General features: G+C 26.6%; 1 protein-coding gene across 2 annotated transcripts; it reads left to right on the top strand.

Moving 5' to 3' along the window:
- The first annotated feature begins 3450 nt into the window (after positions 1 to 3450).
- LOC114120379 (terminal uridylyltransferase Tailor-like) lies at positions 3451 to 14898 on the top strand. Of its 2 annotated transcripts, none has more exons than XM_027982260.2 (5): positions 3451 to 3848; positions 6434 to 6652; positions 8295 to 8496; positions 9145 to 9350; positions 14469 to 14898. In XM_027982260.2, the coding sequence occupies exons 1-5, from the start codon at positions 3833 to 3835 to the stop codon at positions 14867 to 14869; spliced, it is 1044 nt and encodes a 347-aa protein (XP_027838061.2). In that variant the 5' UTR covers positions 3451 to 3832; the 3' UTR covers positions 14870 to 14898. The 2 variants fall into 2 exon arrangements, with proteins under 2 accessions (XP_027838061.2, XP_027838060.2); XM_027982259.2 differs by having other exon boundaries at positions 3454 to 3848; positions 8280 to 8496.
- The last annotated feature ends 1 nt before the right edge of the window (position 14899 follows it).

Genomic DNA, 14899 nt, shown 5'->3' with positions numbered 1-14899 from the left:
AAAAAATTATTATACCAGACAAAAAGAAAAATTAGAAGATTTATTCCAATAATTATATTATTAACAATAATTCAATTCTTCCATATGGAAATGATTTCTACAACTACTGTATTTTTATACTAATTTATGTATATTTATATTTATAGGGAGAACGAGTATGGTCTGATTTATTAGAAGATGCAAAAAAACGTAAATTAATTAAAAAAGTATCAAAAAAAGTCATTACTAATTCTAGAGCTTTGCTTGCTATGATAAGATATTAATTTATATTTTATATGTATGGTATTTATGACAACCTTTAATATAAATTATAAATCTTAATACTTTTTAACTTATATTAAATTTGTTGTATCAAGAAATATTTTAATGCTGTAATAATTACATAGGTACCTGAATAAAAAGTATATTCTCAGAAATATATTTATCATGTTTTATTTTTGTTATAAATATTGATCTAAATATAGATATAATTGTATATATTTTAGTAATAACTGTTTTTATGACTATTAATAATAATATTTTATTTTCAATTTACAAATTATCCATTAATTTGTTTTGCTATTTCTTTTTAGAAATGCATATTAACTTTTTTATTTTTTTTTATTACCTATCCTTCACGTAAAATGTATTAGAGTAAATTTAACAATGAATTATACTTAAAATTATAAATTTAAAATTTAAAATTTGTTGTATGTTTATGTGTTTTACTAAATTAGAAAATCTAAATTGTATTTGATATTAATTAATATTTAACATATAAATACTGTAATTCCTACATTAATTATCAATTATCATATAAGAGACAGCACAAATTTAGTATAAAACTGAATTAATATTAATAATACATATAATAATACTGCAAAAGTTGTATACGAGGGCTGTGGATTTATGGTTTTGTTGTATTGTACGCATACTAATATTTTAGATACAAAATATTTATCACAGAATACAGTTAAATACAAATGTTGTTCTAGAACCTAATATTACCTATTCCGTACATAATCATTAAAATATTCTATAACCAACACCATCTTTATTATAACAATAGAATATCATACATTATTTTACAAAACTATTAATAAATATAAATTATTGCAGCACCCTCTGTAACCATGGCAAACAAGGGGTAACAAGGAGATGACCTTCTATTATCTATGGATCCAATCGTTAAAAATTATCTTTTAATCAGTGCTACACCATTACCTATTAAAATATAAATTATTTGAAAAAATGTTGGATCATACACTATGGATGGAGGAGCTATAGCCTACCTTGCCTATGTAAACAATTTTAAGCATATATTGGCGACGAGTCTCTCGTTTAGATTTATTATCTGCATATATTCATCGCTTATTTAGGTATTTTATAAATATAAACGAGGTATTAATATTCAATCATATAATATTGTTATAATATACCTACCTACAAAAAATATCTAACACAGGCACACAGCATATTAGAATTATAACTCATTTTAATTAATAGGTACCATTGATTATAAATTTATAATCAATGTTAATACCTATCGCAGGGAAATCTGTTTAGAAAACAAAACTTTAGTAGGTTCGTGTTAAAAAGGATAAATAGTTGAATAATATTATAATAAACGATCAATGATATTATATTATCTAGTATACTATTTAGTATTTATACTACAAACTACAGTACGATAATAGTAATTACACTGCAACAATTATGTGTTTCGATGTAATTATTTAGGTAGGTATCTACACGAAACAATCCTATTGAATTTATCAAATAATAAGCTATTGTCGAATATCGAAAAGAGAAATAGTATTCCTGTTTGTGTTATGTGTATTGCTGCAACGAGTTAATATTGATTTTTACTATAATATAAAGCTTGGAATTTTTATACGCATGATGAATCAAATACAACTGCCATTTATTATGTTCTGTATGTCATGATGACATGATGTTTCAAAAAATATGGGATCTATACTTGAATATTAATACCGCGTTTTTATTTATAAAGTGCGACAAGTATACTCACTCACGCATGCACAAATGACGAATCTAAAAGAGAAACTCGTCGGTTATAAGTTATACCTATTGCCAGCATTATACCTATTACGTTGACTCCTAAAACGGCTTAAACCACATAGGTACTTGCGATAAAATACAGGACAAACCCATACATTTTTGATACATTAAATCGCACTCATTTAATTAGTTAAAACCCCTCAATTTTTATAATTGTATCCAAAAAAAATATACCTATATTATAGTATATTTCAACTAGTTATCTCCGTGCATTTCGTTTCCCGTACAAAATGTGTCCGTGTTAAAATATAGTCGCCTAATGCTAACATTTAGTATAATGCTATGGGGATAAATCATAGTTTGAGTTATCCAGTAGCGTAGATACGATTTTTTCCTGGTGGGGTGGAGGGTTTAAAATATATTTATGATACAAATTACAAGTTATTAGTAAGTAATTTTTATTTTGTTCTAACCATTATACTTATAAAAGATTTTGGTTTTTTTGAGGGGAACCCCTTACACTCCCCCTCACGGTAAATTCGTCACTGGGGTTATCTGATTTGGTGTATAGTGTATAGAATATAGATGATATTTTTGAAATATCAACTTTACAGTTTACATAGCTGTCCCGTCCAATATAACAACAGCATTTTTTTAAATTATTATTAATTTTTTTTTGTCAAACGACCCAAAGATTTTTAATTTCCTTTTAATTTTGGATCAAAAAGTTTCAACAGCGTGAACACTGTGAATAAAAAACAACGGAAAAGTTTTGCACGGTTATTCTTAATCAGTTAGGTATATTCACTAAAATACTAATTTCTAATAGTTAACTAATAATTGGTAGGTAATACGGATAGAAAATAATTATTACTATGACTTATGTGCATAGTTTTCGATTATTTAGAAAATTAATAACTCGATTTTCTACTAATTATAGCAATGTACTATTTCATCAAAAAAAAAATCAAGATAATCGGATGAGTAGTTTCATAGAATATGCGTGACAAAGATTTTAATTTTCACTGTATAACATATAAGTACCTACCACGTGAATGACGACGGATTAGGGTAAAAAGTTTTGTAAAATAATGCAAAAAAATGAGCGACGCGTTTGTAGTTCGAACCCAACACCCCATAAATACGACGTAAATTATACATTAAAACCTTCCCTGTCTCACATTTAATCTAATTGTTTTGTCATTTATTTAATTTGTACAATGTGTATAAAATACATATACAATAAGCACAATAGATGGAAGGATACGTAATAATACGTCATGGTCGGCTTGATTGAAGAAACTATTCAGTAATAGCCTAGACTAGTAAGATAAAAAAAAAATGTAGCAAATCTTTGTATAGATGTTGCCTATCAACGTTTATGGACAATTTATTATAAATTTTAATATTATTATTTATAAACCTTGGTTGCCTATACTGTACAATCTGTATCATAATAATAATCATAATAATATATGTATTTACATAATAGTTTTGATAGTACACACTACATACAATTTACATACATATAGAGTGATTGCGAGTTGCGACGTTCACCATAACTATATGATATGGTAAAAAGTGTGTTTTTTTCGGTAAAAACGATTCGCTCTGGATGTATTGTATAGTGTATTACTGTGAAAAAATAATTTTATCGTCAGAGGGTTAATCTGCGTGAATAGTATAGAATAAATAATAGTCATTAGATATCATAATGTTCTTTCCTAGTGGCAGTTTGTATACTTTACAATAATTATTACTTACATTATATATTTTTTTTTTTTGATCATAAAATCAATTAATACTTTAAGTGACGAAGAAATTATTTAATATGGATCATTTCCACGGTAAGGATAATATTGAAATAAACTGAATCGAAGTACTCTCTGTTCGGCGAGAGAACGCGCCGATTCTGCGCATTCTCCTGCATCTCTCTGCTATCGATATCGGTTTCCCTATGGCAGGGTGACGTTTGGGGATGCGCAGAAAAACCTATTTTGGTCAGCTCGTGGCGCGTTCTCTCGCTGGATAGAGTATAATATAATATAGCCGAGTGAGACAGACAGACAGTGAGAATAGTCCTATTAGACAGCAGTCTTTCTAAGGCCGCCGGGCTGATCCTTGTAAATTTATAAACTTTATACTAAACCAATATACAATAAACGGTTATCAAAATAAATCTATTTAGGCATAGTATAAAAACTTCGTTAAATGGTTTTATAATATAGGTTATTGTCACTAATAAACAATATTAAAAGTATTAATTTATTTAGCCCGGCATTATATAAACTATACGTCATGCTAATTTCTACTTTATACCTATTTATATTATAATAATTTACAATATTGATTTGATATTTTAAAAAAAAATTATGTATACATATTTTTCGGCGTGAAAGCAGAAGGATATTTATTTTGGCCAAGTCTCTTCTAATCCTCCTTCAGTCGGCCCGGTTAAACAATATGCAATAACCATGCTTTTCCACTGAGCCAAAACCCTCAGTAATCAGTACCTACGCGCTTCTAGAAATATGTATAGGTATTAGGCAATGGTAATATCAATATCAATGACTGACACGAAAAATCCTAACCTAACCTGGCCCGTCATGCACCAAGCGGCAGTTTTTCTTAAGTGTTTATCATATCATCAAACTAAAAGCCCGCTTTTTTAAAAATATTATCATATATTTTATAAGAATAGTTAATTTTAATTTTATTACATTACATATTACATGGTTATTTTCTCAAACAATTTTTTTTTTTATAATAGGTAGGTACACGAACAAATAAATTATGTACATAATGTAAAGAAAAATTTACATAATATGTATATTAATAGTTAAAAATAAATCAAATAACAATTTTTAAATAAACGTAACAACGTCGTTTTCACTGTTTTCGTCAGTACCAAAATCACTATCATCAGATATGAATGCAAAAACAAATAAAATTATTTCTCAATAACTTACTTCTTCCCGTAGTCATCATCTTGAATCTTCTCAGCATGTTCAACACATTTCTCCCAGTCACTTTTTGTTACCGAATCCAACGCCTCGTTTGTTAGTTTTTCGATGTCCACCATTTTAAATGTTATGTTTTTTTTTGTTGACACTTCACCTTTGACTTGTGCTCAAATCAGGTCGATGGGGTTGTATTGGCAATGGTACAGTAGAATTACTTCATAGATCATGGTCCACATAATTCGGGATTTCATCTAACTCGTACCTTTTAAACGACGGTATTAACAATTTAAGTCGTTCACGCAGTTTAGCGTATGTCTCTAATGGTGAAAAATAAACGTTTTGTATTCTTAAACAATCCTGCACTTCAGATTTTCGACCATTGCTTTTTTGATAGTGGCTTATATACGTGGAATGATATGGTGCGTTATTCATAAAAATAACGCACAATTTAGGAAGAAGCGTAAGCATATCTATAAACCATTTTTTAAACACATTTAAATTCATTGCCGAATGGTAGTCCTTGCTTGGCACTTAAAAACTAATATTTAGCTTTCAATGAATCCATATCAAAATGACCCAGCATGTGTGACAATTAAATGATCTCCTTTATTGGTTGGTATTTTTAACCCTTCAATCCCTTTATAATTTTGATCCAATGACTACAATGGTGGGTATAAACAACGGGTTGCGGTGGCTAACATTCATTTTTCTATTGTTTTAACTATTGTAACTCAATATTTGGTAATATATCCTAAGACACTTAGACATATTTAGAAACATGCATATTATAATTTATTTATAAGATGGAAAATAAGTACTAAGTAATTACTTACAGACCTATATAGTTAAGTTAGATTAGCAACTTTATCCTCCGGTGCTATAAATTATAAAATAATAAAACATTAATTCTTTATTTAACTTTTTGTAAATTATTAAGATTCGGTATTAGGTTAGGTTGTATGACCTACTATAATTAGTTATATTTTGTTATTATTTTATTTTATATTCAAATTCTAACATTAAAACTTTTTTCATAAATTAAAATGGATATTAAATTGTTTTGAAACAATATTTAGACTAACCGATATGCCATACTCTATTTACTATATTTCTTTTGTAATATAGATAATTTTACTCTAAATAACACGAAAACATAAAAAATTATTTTTCATGAAAGTGTTTTGTCTATTTTATACGTTTAACTACAGAGAGAAAATTAAAAGTCCTCTGGCATAATAATATATTAGCAAATGCCTTCATAACTATTATGAATTTAAGTAGGTACCTATATTTGAACAATTCATGAAATTAATTTCTTATTGATTATGTAATTATTACATTTATATTTTATATGTTACATAACTTGTATATTATTATAACCTTAAACCTGATTTAAATCTATCGATACATCATACATAATAAACTTATTAAGTGCTATATTTTCAAATTGTCTTGTTATACCTACATAGAGTTGCTTCGCGATAAAAGCAAATTTTGTCATCAAATTGAATGTTTGATATCGTCAATCGACCTAATAAACAACGATCCAGTGGTCAAAGAATGTCTCGACAAACTTAAGAACTCCATTGAAAACTGTGTGGAAAATACTGGACAAGTTTATATTTTTGGTTCTCGTGTGTATGGAATTGCGAATGCCGATAGTGATGTAGATTTGTATTTCGATACTGGTAAGCTGATAATTATAAATAATGAATATCGAACATATTATTTAATACTTTAATTTATATAGTAAATAAAATAATGTATTCTGATTCATTTATTCAGAACTAAATACTAAGTATACAATTTGGGTAGTAGTTTCATTTTATGAATTTATGATGTAGAGACTCATTAAGAAAGAATTTTTAAAATTAAAAAGGAGTAAAAATAGAAAAAAAAATCGCCTAGTCGGTATTTAATAGAAATAAAAATGAACAAGGTTTTTCTTGGTCGAATTTTATAGAAAGGGCAAAAAAATCAGAATCTTTACTCATATACTTATAAATTATAACTTATTCTGGCATTCATGCTCCTAGTAAATGTGTTCAAGACTATTATTCTCGATGCTGTCGTATATTATCAGAAAAAGTATACAATTCTGTAAATCTCGAACCTCAGTATTCAGTAATGTTGAAACATCCTAAGACCTTAGAACTTTTTATAGAAAAGTACTCAAAAACAATTATTTTTAGGTTATCTCATTAATAACAATAATAGTAATACTAATGTATTACTTAGAAGTTGTCCTAATACAATAATCTAAGGACAACTTCTACGGCTCTACTTGTAATATAATACTTTTAACACTAAAATCTACACGCGTGCGAAGCTGAGTTCTTCAGCTAGTAGATTTATAATTTATATATTAGTAACAATATTTTAGATACATGCATTTAGTAATTACCATACAATACATAATATTATTAATTTGAGTTTATTTTTCTTTTTTAATAACCTAACCTACTAATGATACAATATGAAACTATATTTTATATTTATTTTTTGAAATTATATTTTAATTTTTAAGTTTAGAATTAGTGTGTTAATGCGTTATCCTTTATTATTACATATTTATATGGCATGCTTCTATGACATTTTCAATTATACAAAATGCTAGATTATTTACATATCGATCGGTGTCAGTGTGTCACATTTCCCAATGCATAAATGCCATGAATACCTTTTTTGTTCTTGACTGCCACCGTCTGATATTAGACCCATAATTTCCCTCAATAATATTTCTGCATGCATCAAACTGTATTAAAGATAACAGATAACATTAAACTGATTTCTGGTGTATAACTGTGACAAAGTACCATATTTATTGCCAATTTTATAAAATTTCTCATTCTCAATAGATGACATAACTGCAAATATAAATAATACAATGTTTCTTGGGTCTGCTCGTCTTCTGTCGACATCCAGTAAAGAAACTATCATACTGTCTCCAATGTTGGTTAGGGTAAACTTATGGATAGACCTAACACCTAAATATTAGACTTTCGTAGTCTGGTGCTTTATTATTGTTTAAAATGTCAACAAAAATGCTATAGTCTATTTAATTTATAACTTTAAACATTATCCAATATTGTCTATTGACGGGTTGAAGTTAACATTATCCGTAACATATATAATATATATAGTAGAATAAAATATCATAAATGCAATGCGTTTTTATAAATTATATAAATCATATGGTATTCCTATATGTAGACATGTATTATTAGTACTTATATAGCTGTGTGAAATATAATACTTAAGAATTCAAACTTATAGTATCTCACTAGTTCCTTACTATTTATTTTTGTATCTTAGGTGATTGTTTTTCAGGAAAAATCGCAGACAATTACGCGCGACAACTACAACTTATTGATTTATTTGTTAAAGCAGCGAATAGAGCTGAATTTATTGGATTGAAAATTATTACAGAAACGCGAATACCAATTGTGCGCTTTATACACGATCCCACAAATTTTAATTGTGATTTGCATTTCCGGAGTGGTCTATCTGTGCTTAACTCGGAACTTATCAAGTATGACAATTATGTAAACAATTTTTGAGCAGTATATTATACTAGTTATATATATATCAATAAATCATCATAATTTTTTGAGTTGATCTAAGTGTCGATAAAATACACAATATTTCTTTATTTTGAGCTCTTGTAGGATTTTCGTAATTGGTTTTATTATGCATTTGACATTTTCAAATTCTTATAAATATGCAAAAATATTTAATGGATCGATACTTCAAGTTTTAGCATTTTTATCTTTTGATTTTTCAATTAAACAACAAAATTGATTTTCTCAAACTTTAAGTAACAGAGACGGAAAGAATTCCTATTATTCGATGTTTGTGGTTAGTTTATATTTTAAGCCTAAAAATATCTGCTTTTGACCCAAAAATAAAAACGAATTGCTAGATCTAATTTTGTACTAAAAACCAGTAACGGCAGAAGCCATCCTTAAAATTGAAGATTTAATTTTTTTTTTCAAAAGTTAAAACGTGACAAGTAACGACAGACAAAATAAGAATCAATAATATAATTATATATACTCATTGCTCCACTTAGTATATAAAAAATTTTGAATTTCGCCTTTTTATATTTTATGGTTAATAATTGCAGAATTGTATGTAATATTATAATACTTCATAAACTAATTTATACGTTTTGTATTAGATTATATTTAACCATGGATGAAAGAGTACGTTGGGTAGTTATTGCAGTAAAACATTGGGCTATTTCTTTAAAACTCTTATCTGATGATTTTTCAACCTATTCCCTAATTTGGCTAGTGTTATATGTCATGATGCATTACAAAATTGTTCCACCCATTGTAGATTTATGGAAAATGCACCACAAACATGAACCAAATTATACTGAAGGTAAAAGATTTTTTTCAATAGAATAACTTACTTAAGTATAAGGTTTAGGTATAAATTGTTGAGGTTGATCATCAGCAATTTCGTTTATACGAATCATATTTTAAAAGGTTTAACTGTGTTCTGTATTATATGAGTACATATACCTATTATTATTTATATCCCTATAAATAATAATCTCAGAAGTCAACAAGAGGATTATTATTATTAAAATTTAAAATTAGGTATATAGATACGGCCAATTCACTTTTCGACCAAATTTTAAAAAAAGGTTGATTCCCTTTTCGACCAAGATTCTGAGATTGGTTTGTAGCAATTATTATCTATCTATAATCTATATGATCACCTTGTCTACATGACCTATTAGTCTCCTCGTAAGAATTATAACCTTGGTCATTTATTATTTGTTGTATATACTCTATTCGTGGTCTTCCCTTAGTACTTTTACCTTCTATAATTAATCTCAGCAACCCACCATGTCTCAATACATGTCCATTATCCAATCCATTAATTTCTCCTTTTCTTGATACCTACTATTCCATACAGTTTTTCTTTCACACATTTTTTTCTATTACTTCCTCGTTTGTTACCATATCTGTCCTACTTGTTTTAAGCATTCTTCTGTAACATAATATCTCAAAAGCTTTTATTTTTCTCTATTCCTCTTGGAAATTGTCCAAATTTCATTTCCACACGACGTTATACTCTGTACGTATGTCTTCAAAAGATTTATCTTGGTGCGTATGTTTATATTTCTTGAAGTAAAAAGTCTTCTTTTTCTATTAAATAATATCTTAGTTTGGCATATTTTCTTTATTACTTGTTTTTTACTTCTGCCATCTTCACTTACGAGTTAATATGCTTTCCAAATATATGAGCTCTTCTACTTACTCTATTACTTGATTGTTTTGTAGATGTATTCTTGCCTAGTTATTATAATTGTTCCTGCTACATACACGAACTTTGGTATTTTCGTATTAATTTTCATGTTCATTTCATTGAGCAGAGTTTCTTTCATACATCTCAGCATCCTTTGCCTTCGTTTCAGCTACCTAATACTGTTATATATCGTTTGCGAACCGCAGCATAGGTATCGATTTTTCTGTCATTCATCTTTACATCCATATTTATTTTTTCTGTTATTATATCAATCGCATTTCGGATGTACATTGTACATGTACTGAATATGGTAGGAGAGTGAGTAAAGCTCTACTTACTCTTTTTCTTGTGATTGCTTCCTCTTCAATTTCGCCAAAGCATACATCAGTGTTATAATAACAGCTGTTTCTTTCTGGTATCATTTAAAGAATAGTCTCCTTTCAGTGTATTCTATACTCACTATTTTTAGCTAACTTGTAGTTATATAAATCTAAAATTATTAAAAACTTAATAATTTTCTATATTTTATTTTACAACATTTTATACTTCTTATATTTGTAAGAGTTTTCTATTTTCTATCAAATAATTATTGATAAAAATGATATATTATTTTATGTTAATATTATATTGAACACATTTTATAGATGAGTTTATATTTTTAATAATTTTCTTATGTTCTACATAAAGACTTAAAATATTATAATAAATGATATTGTTATTATCAAACTTTTTGTTTTGACCGAAAAGTGAAGGGCCGTACCCCTAGGTTTGGTTGAAAACGGACATGGCCATTATAGAGCATAGACGACTGATAATATAATCTATACCAGCGGTTCCCAACCTTTTTAGTTGTGCGGACCACCACTTTTGTAAAAAAATCTTTGAGGCCCACTAATAGCACGTCTATATACATATTGTATAATTATAAAATACATATAATATGAGATAAAACTACATTCATACGTTCGATACCGCTAATTGTACACTGTAGTTAATATTGATTAAATATTATTAAGTACCAAATATGTAACAGTATGTAACAAAAATATATAATTATATTATTTTAAATATATACCTATAATATTTAACATTATTACATTGTTCACGGTCCAGTACCGTGGCCCATGGGTTGGGAACTTGGGAACCGCTGATCTATATCTATTTCCTAGGTTTAGGTACCTAAATAATACATAAATACATTTTTCAAATAATTTTATTTATTAGGTAACATTGATTCTAAATTCTACAATATTTGTTTTGATATTAACTGTATTATATAGGTAAGTACCTATCTATATATATATATATAAAGATTATTGTAATATTTACCTAAAATTTCTGTTTATATTTATGTGAATCCCGTGACATTATGAAATACTTATAAATTTAGTTACCTATTTAATCTGAACATCGTGAACATAATATATTAGTATATCTATGTTTTACAATAATCTATTTTATTGCCTTTAAAATAAGATAAATCATAAATATTTATTAGTTTATCATTTATACCTTATTGGCTTATGTATAAAAGTATAATATTATATAGTTGTATTAAACTTATTGTATATTAACTAATAACTATACTATATTATGCAATCATGTGTAATGCTTTTAATTATTCAAAACAAATATGTACCTATTATAATATAACATGTGACATTTATATTATATATATTATATGTCGTAAGCATTATGGAAACTTAACCTTTTTGCGAAATGATTAGACTCTTTGCTTTGGGTAACCTGTTGGTGAACTACTAATTATTTTTCCAAACGGCTTACTGTTAATCAGGCTTATTGCATCAGACTAAGAACAGCTGTTTCATTTAAGAACTATTTAGTCTATAGACTATAATCATTAAACAGTAATAACCATTTTACTTATTTTAATGGTAATTTATTGCTTGTACAAAAAAAAATAACTATAGAATTATTATAGGTAATATTTTAACTGAATAAGTATGGACTTACGTCTTATTATATAGTATTATATTAATTTTATAAACTCTATCAAAGACCTTTGTCGGTAAAATAATAATGTACATATTATACAGTTCAGCTCGAAATACCACGAAAAAATCACATGTAACAATAAGTAAATACTTTACATATTTAATATTATAATGTAATATTTTTTGTGATGTTTCAATTTAATTTAATATTTACATATTTTCTTTTTGTTAGTAAAATAAAATAAATCTAGTATGTAATACAATAGTCAACAATTTTAAAATAATCTCAACTTCACTGGTATAATACAGTTAATAAAATAAATATAATACTATTATAATATAATAAGGCCATAATACTTACTTATTCAATTTACATGTTATAATAATTTTATTGCTCTTTTTTTTTTTGTAAAAATAATAAATTATTAAAATAAAATAAGTAAATGGTTATTAGTTATTACTGGGGCTGGGATTTTTATGTAAGGCAGAGGTTCCCAAACTTTTTATTTTACGACCCATTTTGGATTTTTTTTAAGATTTGGCAACCCCACAATAACAATGAATGATCTTTTTTTTTAGTGAATCAGTTACTTACAACAAAAAATATATATATTTATTTTTAATACAAAAATATAACGCAACCCACCAAAAATGTAATCCTGACCCAATTTTGGGTCGCGACCCACAGTTTGAGAACCTATCTGATGTAAGACATCATTTTTTCTGGTGTTCTGAAAAACGTTGGCCCGTAAGTATAAAATGTGTTTTAGGTAATACTGATGATTTTAAAGTAATTTTTAGGGCATTATTTGACGATTTTAGTGCATGCTCTAAGTTTTTACTGTTTTTATAGCATTTTCCCCAATTTATTACCAAAACTGTTGCGATTAACCAGAGACTTTCAGAAAACCGCCGACGGTACGAATAATAAATTAGGTACCTATATTTAACACTACAAGTTATCGTCGATAACAATTTTATAATATAGCTAGACCTCGCTAAGCGTATATATTACTAAATTAATAATCAATTAGTACGTCCAGAACTAAACAAGTAACAAATACTGTAGTAACAATACCATACAATAAAAATAAAAATAAAATTCTTTTTCCAATTTTAAACTATAATAAGTATAATTTAAATGCATTTTTTTAGTTTTTTAAGTCATTTTTGCATTTTTTTTTTAAGGGCGTTTAAATCCCCGCCCTACTTATTACCAAGGGCTCGGCGAACTTTATAGGCGCTAAAATGTACTCAAATTGCGCACATACAGGCGTTAAAAAAACATCATTAAAAAATAAAAATTTAATTTTAATTAAATTGTTTAAAGTAAAAATTTGGAAAATATGCAATTTATTAATTGAAATACACACATAAAAAAAAAATAATAATAATAAAATGATCACTTTATAATAAAAGATAATACAATATTACAATGATAAAAATAAATAGGTATAGCCATTATATAATGTAGGCTGGTCAGTGATTACTATTATGATTTCTCAATACAATAAAGTAATTCTAAAATAGCGATTGATAAATAAATTTATTTTGTCAAAAGATATAAAATGTAGAATTATGGTTGTCATGTTATATCTAATATTTTTCTTGTTGGACTATTCATTTGTAAAAAATAAAAATTATTTCGTTAAATTTATGAAATATAGGTACATTTAAAAGTTCTTCAACTTAAAATATGCGAATACTTACAAAAAATAGGTAACAAATAGATACATAAAATTATGCAACAACAATTGTTGTAGGTACTTATAATCTACGTATTATGGATATTGGATATTGGATCGAATTTTTATCGTACCAGAATTTCAATACTTATACATTTTCTAAACAAAAGTGCAAACGTGAAATGCCTAGAATTCCGAGCTTTGATTAATGGTTATTAATGTGTGGGTATAATGATTGTAGTTCTTAAAAATCCTATCTGCTGTTATAAAAACAATAAAACTTTGGGAAATATAATAGGTAGTTTACAAACAGCAATTTAACAAAAAGACTTATTTTTTATATGGCCTGCGGTATAATATGTAGTATATTATTATGTATTTATATTATATTTATTATTACTTATTATTTTGTTTTATATGTTAATTAATAATAAATAGAATTTCAGTAGGTATTTCACACAATTGCATAATATAGCATGTACAAATGTATATGTATACGTATAAATATATAATTATTATGAGTTATAACTTATAACTAACGATTATTGATAGATAATAATAAGTAATTATTAGTATTTTATATGGTATGTATATTTTTTTAGGTTGGGATACACGTATTTGTTTTAATAACGATCAATTAAAATCAAAATTGTTTTCCAAAACAAATCTTTCAAAATGGGAATTACTTCGTTATGTCTTTAAATTTTATTCGGATTCAATCACATTACAAAATTATGTATTATGTACTGTACTTGGCGAATTACTTCCAAAAAAAACATTTTACTCAACATTCATAAATAAAGTTTATGCCATGGGAAATTATGAATGTCAAATTGAAAAGTTTGAAAAATGTGAAACTTTGATAAACACTAATTTTGGCAGTTTCAACAGAATCGAACTACAGAACCCACTGAAATTATGTAACAGTGTTATTCCTTGGCTCCGTGATAAAAATATGAGTTTATTTATAGACTTATGTACGAAAGCTGGCAACTCAATGTGAACAATAATAAATTGTTTAATCTCATAATAT

This window comes from Aphis gossypii, chromosome 2, assembly GCF_020184175.1.
Source record: "Aphis gossypii isolate Hap1 chromosome 2, ASM2018417v2, whole genome shotgun sequence".
NCBI classification, from domain to species: domain Eukaryota; kingdom Metazoa; phylum Arthropoda; class Insecta; order Hemiptera; family Aphididae; genus Aphis; species Aphis gossypii.
Note: the sequence above shows the minus strand (reverse complement) of the source record. Positions and strands in the feature narration are given on the sequence as shown.

Coding starts and splice junctions, on each gene's coding strand:
- LOC114120379 (XM_027982259.2), top strand. Junction 8,497..9,144: donor CTTAACTCGGAACTTATCAA/GTATGACAATTA, acceptor GTTTTGTATTAG/ATTATATTTAACCATGGATG. Junction 9,351..14,468: donor TGAACCAAATTATACTGAAG/GTAAAAGATTTT, acceptor ATATTTTTTTAG/GTTGGGATACACGTATTTGT.